General features: G+C 39.2%; 1 protein-coding gene across 6 annotated transcripts in view; it reads right to left on the bottom strand.

Moving 5' to 3' along the window:
• The window catches only part of creb1b (cAMP responsive element binding protein 1b), a 62,866-nt gene that overhangs the window by 30,227 nt on the left and 17,244 nt on the right, over nt 1–15,395 (bottom strand). For 5 of the 6 annotated variants that reach the window (XM_020532422.2, XM_048598780.1, XM_048598781.1 and 2 more), the window contains 2 exons: nt 13,037–13,153; nt 6,016–6,159 (listed from right to left, as the gene is read on the bottom strand). In XM_020532422.2, the coding sequence (XP_020388011.1) occupies nt 6,016–6,159; nt 13,037–13,141 (249 nt within the window). In that variant the 5' untranslated portion in view covers nt 13,142–13,153. Of the gene's footprint in view, nt 1–6,015; nt 6,160–13,036; nt 13,154–14,866; nt 15,014–15,395 lie in introns of those variants that run through there. The other variant, XM_048598782.1, reaches the window with a different exon arrangement.

Raw genomic sequence — 15,395 nt, 5'->3', positions numbered from 1 at the left:
AGGAAACAGGCTGAGGCTTGACCAAAGCTAAAACTTTGGATCCCTATACCTGCCTCACTTACAGTCACAACACCTTGTCTCTGACCGTGGATCAAATTGATCAATTAAAACTATGAGGTGGGACTAGCCTCTGAAATGATAGGTACGTTTACCCCATACTGATGGGCTGCAGTGTCCACAGGTAAGATTCCAGCTCATCAACTTGGAGCCAAAGTTCCTCAACCAGCCAAATTTGCTACAGATGTGGTCAATGTTCCCTCTAGACCCATACAATCAGGAAGAAAATTAAGACAAACTCTGCCATGGAACATATTGGTGCCCACCAGCTCCTAAATACTATTTATGCAACATATTGTCTGCACAATGAAGATAATCTTATCCTTTGGAGATGTTGGGCAAAGGATAAATATCGACTAAGACACTGGCAAGAACACACCAACACTGCCTCAAAATAGTGCCGTGGGATATTTCAGGTGCACATGACCAGGTAGCTCAATACCTCAAACGATGCCACCTCTGGCAATGCTGCATTTCCTCAGTACTGCCTAGGAATGTCAAGTTGGATTGTGTTCAGTATATGAAGTGGAAATTTGGAATGCACAACCATCTGACTCAGATTAATGTGAACCATCAGTAAGGCCCAGTTGAATAATGTACAGTTAACATCATTAAAAAACAGTTTTAGATCATGTTCTTATTTTCATTTTTCTCTGACATCTAGAAACCTGAAGAAGACCAAAGGGCACATTACAACTGCCAAAAGGTGTAGCTAATGGAGTTTGTCTTAGAGATCCTGATCTCAACAGATACATAGGTAGTATTGAAGACTTCCCAATAGGCAGTGAAAATATTTCACTCACCGCCAAAAATCTGCATGATGCTATCAGAATTCATTACCCATTAGCCCAGGAAATTCATTTTTGTAAGAAATGTCGAGTGTGGCACTTGTGGAATGATATACTGAAGTCATTTACTTTACAATGAGCCTGTAATTTGCAGCTTGAAAGCAGAAAACATCTCAAGAATGAAAGAAATAGGAGGAGTAGGCCATTCAGCTTCTCAAGTCTGCTCAGCCATGAGTCTGTTCATTGGCAGGGAAGGTTTGAGGGGCTGAATGGCCTACTCCTCTTAAGATAAAGATGACAGATAACCATTAGATTTCATTATACACCAGAAGCCCTCCTTGAACTGTGATTGCAAACAGCTGGAGATGGTACTTGTGCTGGACTTTACATTGGGAGCCAATCAGGCAACATCTCAATTTTAAACTTATCTTGTTTTCAAATTCCACTTCCTCATGCCTTTCTATGAAACCTCCTCTAGTCCTCCAAATACTCAGTTCTCTGGACTCCTCCAGTTCTAGCCTCTGGTACTTCCTTGATAATAACATTGACAATCTTCTGCATATATAGTACTAACTGCTTAGATGCTAAAAGTTCTCAAACCCTTATCCTAAACCTTTCCAAATTTCTATGTCTTTCTTTCCCTCCTCCTTTAAGATGCCTTTCATCATCTGTCCTCAAGCTTCTTAAGTGGTTTGTATCAAATTTTGTTTGTGAACATTCCTGAGCAGCATCCTGGGATGTTTGTGTAAATCAAACTGGTTTGGCCATGGTACCTTAAATGGCTATGGAATTTTAATGAATTGCCAAGCCAACCACTGAACATGGTTCACTTGAACATTATTTAAGAGTCGCGATAAAAATCCTCTTCAGACTTCTTCAAGGCGACATATAGCAATTCAACACAGGATCTAAATGGCACTTTTACAGCATATTCAGCAGACATTTTGAAGAAACAGCATTAGGATAAATTACCAAATATCTAAAAATCCAAAAACCAGAGGATCATGATGTATGTGGATAAAGACAGAGCAAAAATGAAACTGTCACCCTATTCGCACTGCCAGCTGATGCTTGGACTCATGAAAGGCAGTTACAAAACAAGAACGCATATTTCTTTCAATCCTTTCTCACGTCCACCTGCCAATCCACATCTTTGAAATTAATGGATCCTCCACCCAACACCACTCTGGATGGAAGGAGAAATTTAAGTTGTGTCAAGATAAACTATTTAATGCCTAACACAGCTTTTAAGGGAATGAAGTCAGCTCCTGGAAATCACTTCAGTAACAGTAAAAGGCTAATATCCTGGATCTTAGAGTGTGCAATTCTAATTTGCTCACCATATATGACAACACCCCACTAGTTTGAGAGAGGATATGCTACAACTCTACTAAACACAAGTTAGGTCACAGCTTGCATATAGTTCATAGTCTGATCACAGGAAAGATGTGATTACAAGACAGGGCATAGAGGAGATTGATTACATTGTTGTTAGGAATGGATAATTTTAGCTATGAAGTGATTAGACAGGTTGGGACAGTTTTCATTTCTAAGGAAGAGGTGGAGATTTACTGAATTGTATAAAACTATGAGGACCCCTGAATGAGTCAGTGGAAATAATTGTTTCTGCTAGCAAAAAGATCAATAATCAGGAATCAATGATTTACAAGTGAAGTGGCAAAAGATTTAGGAGGGAAGTTGAGAACTATTTGACCCAGACTTTTGCCTACGTGGAGTTCACTGCCTGAGCGGGCGGTTAAGACAGAACTACTATTGCATTTAACACTAGCATATCCACCAATATCACAACCTACAAAACCTTGGACTAACAGTTGGAAAATGGGATTAGGCTGGATAGCTTTCTCAGCTGACCGACACATATTGGGCCAATATTCACGTTCTGCATGGTGAATTTCTGTGATATAAATCCTATACATGAGACTGCGGGTCATAAGATATTCACACGACAATTTTTTTCTTTAATACTTACATCTAAATTCAATAGCAAATAGTGTGTAACCTTATTGTTCTCCATGAAACTGAGCTAAGCTTCAGAGCTCTTGTGGTCCACCACTAAAGGTTACTTATTTCCTTCTTTGAACCATCACTGTTTCTGCCTCTGGGCTTGACTCCGAAATGCATTCCTTTTTGACCTCAAACTCTAATTCATACACAACTCCATCAACGGCTTCACGTTATAATCACCATCTTGTCCCTTTTAATATTTTGCTACTGGCCTATGGATATGCAGCTTTCCTGCTGAACCTCACAAGATCCCTTTTCCCATTGCACACTAACCACAACATCCTCACAGAAACATTGAAAATAGGAAGCAGCCATTTGGCCTTTAAGCTTGCTGTGCCATTCAACATGATCATGGCTGATCATCCAACTCAGTACCCTGCTCCCTTTTCTCCCCATACTCTTTAATCCCTTTAGCCCCAAGAACTACATCAAACTCCTTAATGAAAACATTTGATGTTTTGGACTAAACTACTTTCTGTGGCAGAGATTTCTACCCGCCACTCTCCAGACAAAAAAAGTTCTCCACATTTGACCCTAAACGCCCTACCACACAATCATAAAACTGTGATCCCGTTCTGGATTCCTGAGGTTATTGGAAACATCCTTCCTGCATTTAGAATGCTGTAGGTTTCTGAGATCCCCCTTATTCTGCTCATGAAATCATCCAGTTTTGTTTCCAACCTGCCTCTGCTAATAAAATCTGGTTAGTCAGAAATTATAATTTAACTGGGTTTGTTACATGTATTGTAATATGGAAGCTAAAGGAGTCAAGAAAGTTGAAAATTACATCAGGGTAGAAAGGAAAAATGCCAAACTGGTGTAATTAAAATTAAAGAATCTCAACAGATCACAAATAGATCAAAAAAGTGATTTCAAGGCAGGTAAAATAAGACAAACAAAATGACACTAGGGAAAGCATGCCGCACCAGAACCAAGGGAAGTGAGTCACCTACTGTTCGACCAACAGAATTTTGGCTTTACCAATTTTTGGTTCTGTTTTGTATATGCCAGTAATTAATTCCAAATGTTTATGTAATGCAAGTTTACTGTGCTAACCATCTCCTCCTCTCCACCCACGCTTACTCATCAATCTGTCATAGTGCACACTGAGGCAAGTGAAATAACCAACATCTGGACCATGGAGTTCTTCCAAATCGACCATAGGATGTGTTCACCCAAGGAGTAGTTGGGGAAAATAGCACAGCTGCATTTAAAGGAAAGCTAGATAAACACAAGGGAGAACAACACAAGAATATGTTGTTAAGAATAGTTGAAATAGGGTGGAAGACTCGTGCAGAGCATAAATATCAGTATGGCCCAAATAAACAGAACACTTGGTTTCTGCGCTCTACATTAGAATACATAAACTGCATCTAAGCTGTGCTCACTGTCTAGTTCCACTGCCATTGTAAAAATCCCAAAAGTATTAAGCAAACTATAATTACTGTAAACAGCACAGTTATGCTCTGTTCAATGAAACAGGATTGCTTACGAGCACAGAACATAACCTTGATTCACCATACAAATGCCTCAAGATGAAGTCCGCCGATACAAATCCCCACCAGCAGCTTGTTAAAAGTATTACACTGACCAACAAATTTAAAACATGCTAAATCTTTGCTGGGAGTCAGCTTGTCATGTGGGATAGTCATTTTTCACAACAAAATGTCAAGAAATTTTATGATGAAGCCATCGTTGAAAATGAAATGTCTCACTGTGTGAAAGATCTGAATGTCATCATGAATCACTTTGTTATAGAGGTGGGAAATCGCAATTCACCAGTATGCTAATTTGATAAGCCTTCTAAGAGTTCTTACGCTACCTTTAGAACAATAGTTATAACAATGTTATTTTGTGTTCATCTCTCTACAAACGGCCAAGGGACAATCTTTCAAGAAGCCCCAAAATACACCGAGGCAGGGCGAATCTTCTCCCAATATCCCCTGAGAAAATCCAGTCACTGGGGCAAATACCTTGAAGACACTTGTCTGCTCAACAGAATGGAAAGAAAATGACAACAAGCCATTTCCATTTACTCACAAGCCAGTTCTCTCTCGAACTTGCTGTCGATTGTGAATCATCAGCAGCAAAGACGGGAAAGAACGCGTGATTGGAGTAGTAGTCTTATTCATCTTACTGGGGACAGGAAAACTGAAGCAAAAGATTCCTTGCACATCAATGTGGAGTCCCAGATTAAAGCTGCAGGAGTTTGAGGCTACTTGTCCTGAACATTGTACAGTTCTATTTCAAAGATTTGGATTTGTGGTTATCACATCTCAAAGCTATGAATATTATATCAAATACTATCAATTAATGTGATGCAGTAGTTGTGCTAAGGCCAAAGATACAATGAATTCTCCAGTCAAAAGAAAGTATGCTTGAGATGACTGCTTTGTGTGTATACCTCTGTTTACTTTTAACAAAAAGATTTTGTTCCTAACCTATGCCTGGCAATTTATACAAGTGTTGCAGTGTCTATGAAATTAGTGCTTTCCTTGTGTTATGACTTTAAGTTTATTGGAGAAATTGAGAATTGAAGATATTGATGAATTCATCCAATCTGCTTCAGAGAGAGTTCAAGTTCTCCATACATCAACACAAATAGAGAAGGCTCAGTGACTACATCACCTAATGAAGGGTAAGTGAAACTGAAATAGCAGCGCCTAAAAATCAACAAGCAGCCCTTGGGAAATTTCAAGAGGGTTCAAGATCAAATACTTGGATGCAAAATCCATAGTCTCAAACATTTCTGATAAATGAACGCCACTCAAACAAAAGAAAGTGTATCAGTTGTACAATAATTCGAGAATCAAGGAATTTATTGGACAAATTCAAAAAGAAGCAAAGGCCTAAAAAACAAACAAAATCTACTGGACTTATTTATGGTGAAAAACAATCCGAAATAAATCTTGGACGGACAATAACTGGAAAAATTCAAATAGTGCAAATCAAACACAGAAAAAAAAACAAACTGAAACCTTGTTTACTCACCTGTGGACTGCACATTTACCCAGGTTTAAGCAAAAGCCTCCTGTTTAGATGATAATGGGCTTCACTTCAAACAAACTGATTTGTCATGCTTGATATATGCGTTTCAAATTTGGATAAAAATAATATACACTTTGTAGCATAATGTGGGACCTACCTGGACAGTCTGAACTTGAGGGGACTGTATTACTGAGGACTGAGCTGCCTGGATAACTCCTTGGACTTGAACAGTCTGCCCATTTGGCAACTGCACTAAAGTTACTGCTGGACTTGTTGTCGACTGGATTCCAGGCATGGTTACCTGTAAATATCGAATATAAAAACTTGATTACTGTATTTAGTTGACATTAAAAAGAATAATTTAAAGCATTCCATCCAAATATTAGATGCTGCATATGAGAAAAACATGCTGAATACAATAAAATCCATTTAATTTTAATGAAATCTTAAGAACATGTATACAAACACTCTTCAAGGAGGTGTCCCTATGGTTTCTGATCTGTATTGATTCATGCTAATACATTCATTTGCCCTTCTTGGGTCCAGCGTCAATTGTTTTTATCCAACAATGCATAATATAAATACAAGTTATTATTCAAAAATAAACATTAGAAAGGCTGTGGTGAGTTTATGACAAGATGAATAATGAAGACAGGTTGAGAGGCTGACCAGAATACACTTGAATGGTTAAATGGGGCAATGGCTTAGATAAGGGTTTGTTGGTAGATAAGCTGAAGAATGCACAGGGGGAACAGAGTAGACAAACAACTTGGGATCAAACTGGAGCTGATGAGATGCATCCTAGGATATTAAAGGAAGTAGCTACAGAGGTCGTGTGATGCAGTGGTAGTAGTAATCTTCCAAAAATCTTTAGATTTTGGAAAAGTCACAGGGGATTGAAAAGTTGCCAATGTAACACATTTACTTAAAAAAAGAGAACACGACAAAAACAGGTAACTACAGGCCAGTTAGTTTAACATCCAACATTTGGAAAAAGTTATTCATATGCTTTGACATATGCTTTGTAATATCTGAGCATTTGGAAATACACAATATGATTGAAATGATAGGGAATTTTACCTTTTCAAACAGACTGGGACTATCATAGTGTTAAGGGCTTGGATGGGGAGGAATTTGTTAAGTACATTCAATAAAACTTTCTTATTCGATTTGTGGATGTATTACTAAAGAAGGAGCAATACTTGTCCCTGTTGGGAAATAGGGCGGGGCAAGCGACTGAGGTGTCAGTGGGGGAGCACTTTGGGGCAAGTGATCATAATTCTATAGTTTTAAAATATTTATGGAAAAGGATAGACTTGATCTAAAAGTTAATGTTCTAAAATGGAGTAAAGCCCATTTTGATGATGTTAGACAGGAACTTTCAAGAGTTGAATGGGGGAGGTTATTTGCAGGTAAAAGGGATGGCTGGGAAGGAGGAAGCCTTTAAGAATAAGGTAACGAGAGTCCAGAGACAGTGTGTTCTTGTTAGTGTGGAGGTCAAGGCTGTGGGGTGAAGGGAATTCTGGATGATGAGAGAAATTGAGGCTCTGGTTAAGAAAAAGGAGGCATGTGTCAGGTATAGACAGCTGGGATCGAATGAATCCCGAGAGGAGAATAAAGGCAGTAGGAGTGTACTTAAGAGGGAAATCAGGAGGGCAGAAAAGGGACATGAGATAGCTTTGGTAAATAGAGTTAAGAAAAATCCAAAGAGATTCTATAAATATATTATGGGCAAAAGCATAACTGGGGAAGAGAATAGGGTCCCTTAAAGATCAATATGGCTGTTTGTGTGTGAAACCACAGGAGATGGTTGAGATACTAAATGAATATTTTGCATCAGCATTTACTGTGTGGAAGGACATTGAAGCTAGGCAACTTAGGGAAATAGATAGTCATTAGTCCAAAACTTAACATGACAGGAGAAAGATTTAAAAAGGATCAAAGGGGTAACTTTTTCACAGATTGGTGCGTGTAGAAAGCAAGCTGCTAGAGGAAGTGGAGGAGGCGGGTAGAATTACAGCATTTAAAAGGCATTTAGATGGATATGTGAATAGGAATGGTTTAGAGGGATATGGGACTAGGTCAGATTGGGATGTCAGGTTGGCGCAGAGGAGTTGGGCCGATGGGTACATTTCCATGTAGTATGATGATGACAAAGCAGAGTCAGCATAGGTTTGTGAAGCAAAAATCATGCCTCCAAAATTCCAAATGTATTGGAATTCTGAGGTGGTAATAAATAAGATAGACCAAAGGGAAGCAGTGTAAATAATACAGAAGATATTTTCAGAAGGTATTAGGATAAGGCACCACACATTCAGCTACTTACTATGAAAAAAGTCCATAGCTTTGGAGACAGTATATAGGAATGGATAGAGATTTGGCTAACTAGTACAAAACAAAGTTGGGATAAGGGGGTATTTTCAGGATGGCAAGCTATAAATGGAGGGACATCACAGGGACCAGAGCTGGGTGCATCTATAATGACTCGGATGGAATGAACTGAAAAAACTACAGCCAAATTTGCGGATGACAAAAACAGGTGGGAAGACATGTGGTGAGGATGATTAAGTGGGCAAAAACTTGGCAGATGGAATATAATGTGGGGAAATATGAAGTTATGCACTTTGGCATGTAAATGGAGAAAGACTGCAGAAAGTATGCAGTACAGAGGCATCCAACAATCCTCATACATAAATCATAAAATTCCAATGTACAAGTTCAGCAGGTAATAGGGAAGGCAAATGGAATGCTAGCCTTTATTTCAAAGGGAACAGTGTGTGAAAGTAGGGAGGTCCAGCTAAAACTATTCAGGACACTAGTCAGACCACAGCTGTGATACCGTGAACAATTGTTTTTGACCCGTTACCAAAGGAAAGATATAATGACATTGCAGGCAGTTCAGAGAAGGTAAGCTAGGCTAATCTTATGTATGGAGGGATCTTATGAGGAGGACAGGTTGATTAGTTTGGGTTTGTATGCATTAGAATTAAGAAGAATGAGAGACAACGTTATTGAAACATACAAGATCGTTAGAGGACTTGAGAGGATAAATGAAGAAAGGTTGTTTTTCCTTGCACGAGAGTCTAGGACCAGAGGCATAATCTCAGAATAAGAGGTCGTCCATTTAAAGCAGGAGGGAGGAAGAATTTCTTAGAGGGTGGTGAATATATGGACTTCTTTTACACCTAGAGGGCTGTAGAGGCTGGGTTGTTAAAATATATTCAAGGCTGAAATAGAAAGATTATTAAACCAGTAAGGGAATAAAGGGTTATGGGGAAAAAAAAACAGGAAAAGTGGAGTTGAGGATTATCAGTATCAACCATGATGTTGTATAGTCTTAGGGCATCAATTATGCACATAACATGGCTCTGAGCAAGGAAGCAACCAGGAAGGGAAATGGAATCAATGGTGAAGATAGAGTGCTTGTAGCAGGGCCAATGAGCATAGCTTCAATCCTTTAAGTGTGTGGCTGGAAGAACTTGTCTATCTTCCAATACTGGATGTTAGAGAGCTCAGGCAACAGAGGGGTCAACAAAAATAGTAGCGTTGTATACACATACATGGGGTGGTTCAGTGGTTAGCACTGCTACCCCACAGCACATGGGACCTGGGTTCAATTCCACCCTCGGTCAGCTGTGTGTGGAGTTTGCACATTCTCCTTGTTTCTGCGTGGGTTTCCTCCGACTGCTCTGCTTTCCACCCACAATCCAAAGACGAGTTAGGTGGGTTGGCCAGGGGAAATTCAGTGTTACAGGGACAGGGTAGGATGTTCTTTGGAAGATTGGTGTGGCTGACTGGCCTGATTCCATACTGGAGGGATTCAATGGTTCTGTGTTGAAATTGCAAATTAAAAATAATCGTGTGAATACGGGAAAGGACAGGACTGTGAATGATTTAATGGGGAACTCGGAGGTGATGCCGTGAGATGGGAAATAGATGCCTTTGAGAGACACGTGCTGGCTGCAACTTAAGAGTTGAAACTAGTTAGGGCAGTAATACAAAGCAGGGCAATGAAGCAGCCAGATTAGTGGAGGATAGTTTGGTCCCCTATATCAAAGGTTACAGAAGTAACATGGGGACAACAATGTACTGCAGTCAAAAACATTTATTCATACCATTTTGGTGCTGTGGGATTAGAAGTAACTTCTTCCAAACGAACTTAGCCAAAATTTGTGAGCACAGTAACTCATCCAAACAGCAACTGCAGAATGGATAGGTGCAAACTGTGGAGGCAGTAACCTCATCCAAAGAGAGATTGTAGGAATAGGTGGCACAAATGTGGAAGGTGATAACATATTAACGGACAAAACAAAAAAGGAGACAGAAGACAGGGGGAAAAAAAGGCAGAGATGAGTTCCATTGAGTAGAGTTTGCTTTGAGGATGGAGAAGTGGTGGGGATTTCAAAAATAAAATCTCCATTTACAAAAAGCAATCCAATATCTAATAATTATTTGTAGCTGTATTAGAAGAGGGGCCAGAGATGCACAAAAAGTGGATTGTGAAAATGTGAGGATATGTGGTAATACAGAATTCTCTGAGACAGCAACACCTTTTTTTCTGGTACAGCAAGAGTTCTCACCATTGAGAGACAAAATTAGATTCAAGATTTTGAGGACATTAGTAAACATTTGGATCAAAAAGGGCTTTTAGATTTGAACTCATGAGGTATTTGTAAACAATGAGACAATTTAACAGTGTATAAGATTACAGCAAAACAAATAAGAATTGGAGTGTAGCTTCTTCACACAATATTGAGTAATTATTAAAGAAAATGCTGTATCCTGAGCTTCATAACCTCAGGATATCCTGAAGTGCTTTCACAGCCTATGATCTGCCATTAGGGTATTCACTGGTGTAATGCGATGGGAGGTGACGGCCTAGTGGTATTATCACTGGACTGTTAATTCAGAGACCCAGACAATGTTCTGGGGACCCGGGTTCGAACCCGGCCACAGCAGACGATAGAATCTGAATTCAATAAATATCTGGAATTATGAATCTAATGATGACCGTGAATCCATTGTCGATTGTTGGAAAAAACCCATCTGGTTCACTAATGTCCTTTAGGGAAAGAACCTGCTATCCCTACCTGGTCTGGCCTACATGTGACTCCAGACCCACAGCAATGTGGTTGACTCAGAACTGCCCTCTGGGCAATTAGGGATGGGCAACGAATGCTGCTAGGTCAGTGACTCCCTCATCCCACGAATGAATAAAAAAATGCAGGGAAAAGCACCTGTCAATTAATTCAGACAAGAAGAAAATTACTTATAAAACACTGAAGGGGCAAGTGTGAAGGTTGTGGTGAGAACGAGGAATAAATAAAGAGGAGCTGGGTGCCATCGGCCTACATTTAGAAGTTGGCCCTATGTTCATGGATGATGTTATCCAGAGGTATACGAATGGCACGGCTTAGAGTATAACCTCGGGTTGAGGGCAGTGATCGTTTGTCACCAATACCAGGCTGGGGATACTCAAGATATGGGTGTACAAGCAAGAGTAGAAGCAACCTTCATGTAACCTGATTGAGATGGGAACAGAAGAGAGGAATTGGAGAAGGATGAGCAGTCACAATCTACCTCAATGTTTTGAGCAAACTAAGTCTTGCCCTTTCTTGGCTAGGCTTATCTGCACCGTAGAATAAGACTCCATCTTCAAGTATTGTTCCATGATACATAGTTTGGAAATTTCACGACGGCATATGATGGCAATGAAGCATTCAAAAATGTAACTATATTTTGAAAACAAAAAAAAGGGAGCATGGCCCAATGCCACCACTAAAAACAGCATAGTTCCAGATATACCTGTATACAAACAGCAGCTTTTGCTTCAAGAGACAGAAAGTCTAAAGTTGAATAATGATGGTGCTTGAGGATGCAATTCAACAGTGAGAATCATGGAGTAATTAACACAAAAGATTAAGAGTAGGTAAAGGTTGTCAAAAAAGTTGAGAAAGTACCAATTTGCAGTAGCACTTATATTCTTTCAGTTAGTGATGAATTATGGGCAGGTTTGTCCTGTTTCACACATTAGGAAATGAACAGAGACTGTCCAGGCTGGCGATAATGATTTTTATCCCAAACGTCTTTTTCTCATCATCTGAGGTCAATGACTTATGTTTTGGTATGGCTCCATGGACAGCATCCCTGGCAAGTGAGACTAGATTGTAAGTGATAGTGAGATATGTGACAACGGAGACAGTGTTCTTACTTGCAGTGCTTACTGTTCCACTCAAGAGTCTTGAATTTATGAGATATCTTTCACAATCTCTGTATGTGCTAAAGCACTTTATAGCTAACAAAGTACGCCTGTAATATGTTGGAAATTGTTGATCCTTTAACTTTTCACAATCAAATTATTGCACAAAATGGAGCAACATAAACAGGTTGTCTTTGAGATGTCATGACAAGAATGCATAGTTCATCTTCTCTTGGACAGAGAAATACGTAACAGTGATGATGTTGGCCATGAGGGATTAAAGTGATTTAGGGGCTAGGGTAATAAAAGAAATAGCCTTAATGTTTCGGGTCCGGTGACCCTTCCACAGAACAGGACCCGAAACGTTAACTCTGTTTTCTCCTTCACAGATGCTGCCAGACCTGCTGAGCTTTTCCAGCAACTTTGTTTTTGTTCCTGATTTATAGCATCGCAATTCTTCTGGTTTTTAAAAGAAATAGCCTCTTACTTTTGTGTGAAAAATTGAATTAATAACAAATTACTTGTGAAAGAACATGGAATTAGTTGCATCAAGACGTTTTACTTAAGAGGGGCCATTTTGGAATATGTCTCACTCAAATAACCACCTTCTGACACCGCAGCACTCCATTAGTATTGGAATCCATAGCATTCTGACTGAACAATGGTATTTCTTGACTGAATCTGTTGCTTGATCTGCAAGAGGCAGGAACTTGTTTTGATTTTCCTCTTCATAGACATGGTTACTGAAAACATCACCAAATGTGGCACTATCACTCTGGCAGTGATTAACAAACTTTCTCAGAAAGGAGATTTTGCAACTCATCCTGAGGGGAAAGGTGAGTTCCATATGCAATGTATCAGTTAGTTCATCGTTCTAACGTGTGTTTGGGAAATCTCAAACTATGAAACTGAAACAAGCAAAAATCATGTTGGTCAGTGGTCTCAACTTGTGTCATTTGCTGTGGATATTGAGGAATACCTGTGCAATAGTTGCAAGCTGTGCTTGCGTCGGAACTGCAAGTTGGTGGGTTTCCGTTTCTGAAATTGGAGTGTCACCATGTTGAGCATCTGCACTGGAATCCATTGCTTCCTTTACCTGCAGCACCAAAAAATACATAATAAGACCCTGAGCAACACACTACTGTTGGCAGTACAATATTGGAAAAGCAGGTACCCACTTCTCAAGTGTTCTGGCAAGCTATTTGACAAAGTCTACTATTTTCTGCTTCTGAAGTCACATTCCAGTACCGTTTTCTTTAGGACAGAAGAAGCAATGGTGAGATTAAATAGAAGAAAGGGCGGGGAGGAGAATTGATTGAGCACCCAAGGAGAAATTGTTGCTTTTGGCAACAGAATCAATAACCAGACAGACAATATTTATTTAACGTAACTGATAAAATAAGCAAGGGGAAATGAGATTTCTTTTTAGGTAGTGGGTTATTGTGAGATTTAGAATACTTGCTGGACACAAGTTTAATAGTAATTTTCAAAATAAAACTTATTGTACACTTGAAAAAGAGAGAATTTCTGGGTTAAGAAGAGAAAGGCAGGGAGACTAATTTACATAACCTCAACATATTGAACAGATTTGTTTCTTGGGGCACGACAACGGCAGAGTGGGAGTGTAAAGCAAAGAATTATGCCAACAATGTTACTGGCATAAAGTTGGTAGTTACAGAATTGTTCACAACAGTGTAAGAATCAGATGTTAAGTGGGAGGTTTTTTTCCCCACTAGGGACTGAATACCTGCATTGCACCATTGCAATAGAATTTATATTCAGTAGATGCATTGATGTATTTTAACTGGACTTGTGACAGTCACATAAATATGGTATATCTAATTATGAGTTTCTCCTACAACTGGAAACTATACAATAAAAGGTTGATGAATCTATGTAACATATAGGTACAAGATTGATATCAGAGTTCTTCTGCCTCAAATATATTTCAGTTTTTAATTTCAGGCTATTTCTCTGTTTCTCTCTTTTGTGTAAGGCGGTGAACTCTCAAGTATTATTGGCTTTTAAGTTCCAGGTTCAAGTGACCATCCTGCATATTTGCAGCTTCAATACAAATATCTGACTGCAAAAACAAAGGGGTCCAGCACTGAGCCATCTCCCGAATCACTGGATATTTTCTAGAACGAGCTCTCACGCCCACATTACTCCCCAACCTCCCACTTCTAACTCAGAAACAGATGTGGACACAGACTCCCACCAATTCTGAGCAGGCTAAATTTGAACCTAAATTTTCCCAATTCAGTATCAAGGCGACAAAAAATCTTGCGAAAAATAACACTCAAGTCAAAACTCATAGGAAAAATTCAATACTGCAATCTGCTCCTTAAATTTAATTTGTTCTTTGTGAAATGGTGTACTCAAGACAGGGTAAACCAAGTGGAACACACCTCTATTGTAATTAAAAAATAAACCTAATATGAGAAACTCAAGACCTAGTTAGTAGGTTTGGGAGATAGAGAGCAAAAGCAACAGAATATTCATTTGAGATACAAGTGTAACAGGAAGGAAGTTACTAGCGAAAGTCAAATAAAAAACTGTACCACGTTTAAAAACCTGCATCATGCCACAATCACAGGCAGAATTACTTCTCCAACAGATCAGATTTATACTCTGAAAAAGCTTCAATGGACTATAAACAGATCTATGCATAGTGTTTCCTGTACAGTATGCTGAAGATTCTTCGGCTTCATCACTCGTCTATAAAGTGCACAAGTTTAGCACAATATCCAAATTTGTTTTAAGACATGTGTAAACGCGACTGTTCAAGTAATAATTCAGTCAAGCATACCACTTTGGTGAGTTTTCCGGTAGTGACTTCAACATGCAAAGCAATACTGCAACACCATGAACACATTTACTAAGATGCTATGGTCTCACAGTGCCCAGTACGAAAGTAACGAAGTCAGGAATTTAAGCTTGAGTTGAAGGTGGCATCCTGAATAGGGCCGGGAAAAGGGGGAAGGGAGAGAAAAAAAAAGAGCTGAGCCAGGTGATGTATTTTTCAGAACCAATTGCAGTACTACCATCCCCTGCTTGAGACCAACTGGTTCAGTATATACATGGAACCACAACCTTTCTGATGGCAAGATAATTAACACATGCAGATCTTCTGCTATCAGAACCCTGATCTTTGACATATCAAAAACAACTGCATTTAGCAGATCTAGGCTTTTCAGTCTACATTTTTGGGTTGGACTATTTCCTTGGACTCCAATGGATTTTCAAATAGCTTTCAGTATTTCTCAACTTTAAACTTTTTATGGTCTAAGTGCATATACGCATTAATTAATGTTTTCATCTCCAGACAGGTTCTTTTA

Source organism: Rhincodon typus, chromosome 7 (genome assembly GCF_021869965.1).
Source record: "Rhincodon typus isolate 14 chromosome 7, sRhiTyp1.1, whole genome shotgun sequence".
Lineage (NCBI taxonomy): Eukaryota > Metazoa > Chordata > Chondrichthyes > Orectolobiformes > Rhincodontidae > Rhincodon > Rhincodon typus.
Note: the sequence above shows the minus strand (reverse complement) of the source record. Positions and strands in the feature narration are given on the sequence as shown.